Source organism: Monopterus albus, unplaced genomic scaffold (assembly GCF_001952655.1).
Source record: "Monopterus albus unplaced genomic scaffold, M_albus_1.0 scaffold127.1, whole genome shotgun sequence".
Lineage (NCBI taxonomy): Eukaryota > Metazoa > Chordata > Actinopteri > Synbranchiformes > Synbranchidae > Monopterus > Monopterus albus.
In genome coordinates, this window is record NW_018128007.1 from 2,265,053 (window position 1) to 2,266,633 (window position 1,581).

The 1,581-nt window shown below is 42.5% G+C and overlaps 1 protein-coding gene across 1 annotated transcript in view; it reads right to left on the minus strand.

The window, feature by feature from the left end:
* The window catches only part of vps9d1 (VPS9 domain containing 1), a 53,426-nt gene that overhangs the window by 11,676 nt on the left and 40,169 nt on the right, over nt 1-1,581 (minus strand). Inside the window, exon 16 of the mRNA XM_020612691.1 lies at nt 127-231. Coding sequence (XP_020468347.1) covers nt 127-231 — 105 coding nt within the window. The remainder of the gene's footprint in view (nt 1-126; nt 232-1,581) is intronic.

Sequence of the window (1,581 nt, forward strand, 5' to 3'; positions counted from 1 at the left end):
GGGGGGGGAGATTAATATAAAATGATATTGCAGGACATTCCTTCAAAACTGTGATTATATGTATACCAATTCTTATGTTTTATGCAAACAAAAAAAGACCATCATTAACTTTTTTTGAGAACTCACCCTTCATGAATGAACTCCTCCAAAGCAGCACATTCAGAAATCAGCTGAGGACACTGGCACTGCAGAGCCACGAAAGACAGGATGGGCAACAGGTCATCTGCACCACTGTCAGAGAAGGAAGGCGGCAGTGACATTTAGTAAAAGTAAAAGTAAAAATGAAGTAATTAAACAGAGTAGCAACACAGTGGCATTTACAGTCCAGAATATAGCATTAATGGGAGAATATTCATATGGAAGCTCAGTATACGAGTTAAATATTTACCCATTATTTGGCCCCAAAGTGGGTGGAGGGTCAGGCCATGCCATCTTAAATCTTCAGAGGCCCACAATAAGCAACACCATTTTCCAATCCTAACCTACCCTTAACACAAACCATCTCTGAATCCTAACCCCACCCAAGCAAAGAGCAAATATGTGGCTCGACACACAGCATCTGCTTGTTATTTGCTTAGGTTGAGCAGTGACTGGTCCAGCTGGCTTGTAGTCACCTCTGAGAGCTGGGTTCACTCAGATATACAGCCACTGACACTGTATCTACCAAGACTGTCTAACAAACTCAACACTACTAACAACCCTGAGTCAATAACTATTGTCACCACCAACTCCTGTGTGGGTGTAGGAGAGAAGGCGAGTCTACAGGGTCAACAGGTGGGCACCCTCTCAGTATCTGGTGTTGGGCCCACGACACTGAGAAGGCTCAACAGTGTGTTCAAGTGTCCCAAAACCAACCCCCTCTTTGCCTGCACCCACACACCCAACATTATCTACTCTCTTAATAACTCTGGCTAATTCAGATTACCTATTACCTCAAACTCTATATACAGTCAGGGAAAAAATTATTTGAACCGCAGCTGATTTTGTAAGTTTGCCCACTAACAAAGTGATCCGTCTACAATTTCAATGGTAGGTTTATGTGAACAGTGAGAGACAACAATAACAAAAAAAAAAAATCCAGAAAAATGCATTACAAAAAAAAAAAGTTATAAAGTAATTTGCATTTTCATGAATGAAATAAGTATTTGATCCCTTTGCAAAATGTGCTTTAGTACTTGGTGGCAAAACCTTTGTTGGCAATCATGGAGGTCAGACGTTTCTTGTAGTCAGCCACAAGGTTTGCATACATCGCAGGGGGGATTTTGACCCACTCCTCTTTGCAGATCCTCTCCAAGTCATTATTGTTTTGTGGCTGATGTTTGGCAACTCGAACCTTCAGCTCCCTCCATAGATTTTCTATGGGATTAATGTCTGGAGACTGACTAGGCCACTCCATGACCTTAATATGCTTCTTCTTGAGCCAATCCATTGTTGCCTTGGCCATGTGTTTTGGATCATTGTCATGCTGGAATACTCAACCACGACCCATTTTCAATGCCCTGACTGAGGGAAGGAGGTTCTCACCCAAGATTTGACGGTACATGGCCCCATCCATCCTCCCTTTGATGCGGTGCAATTGTC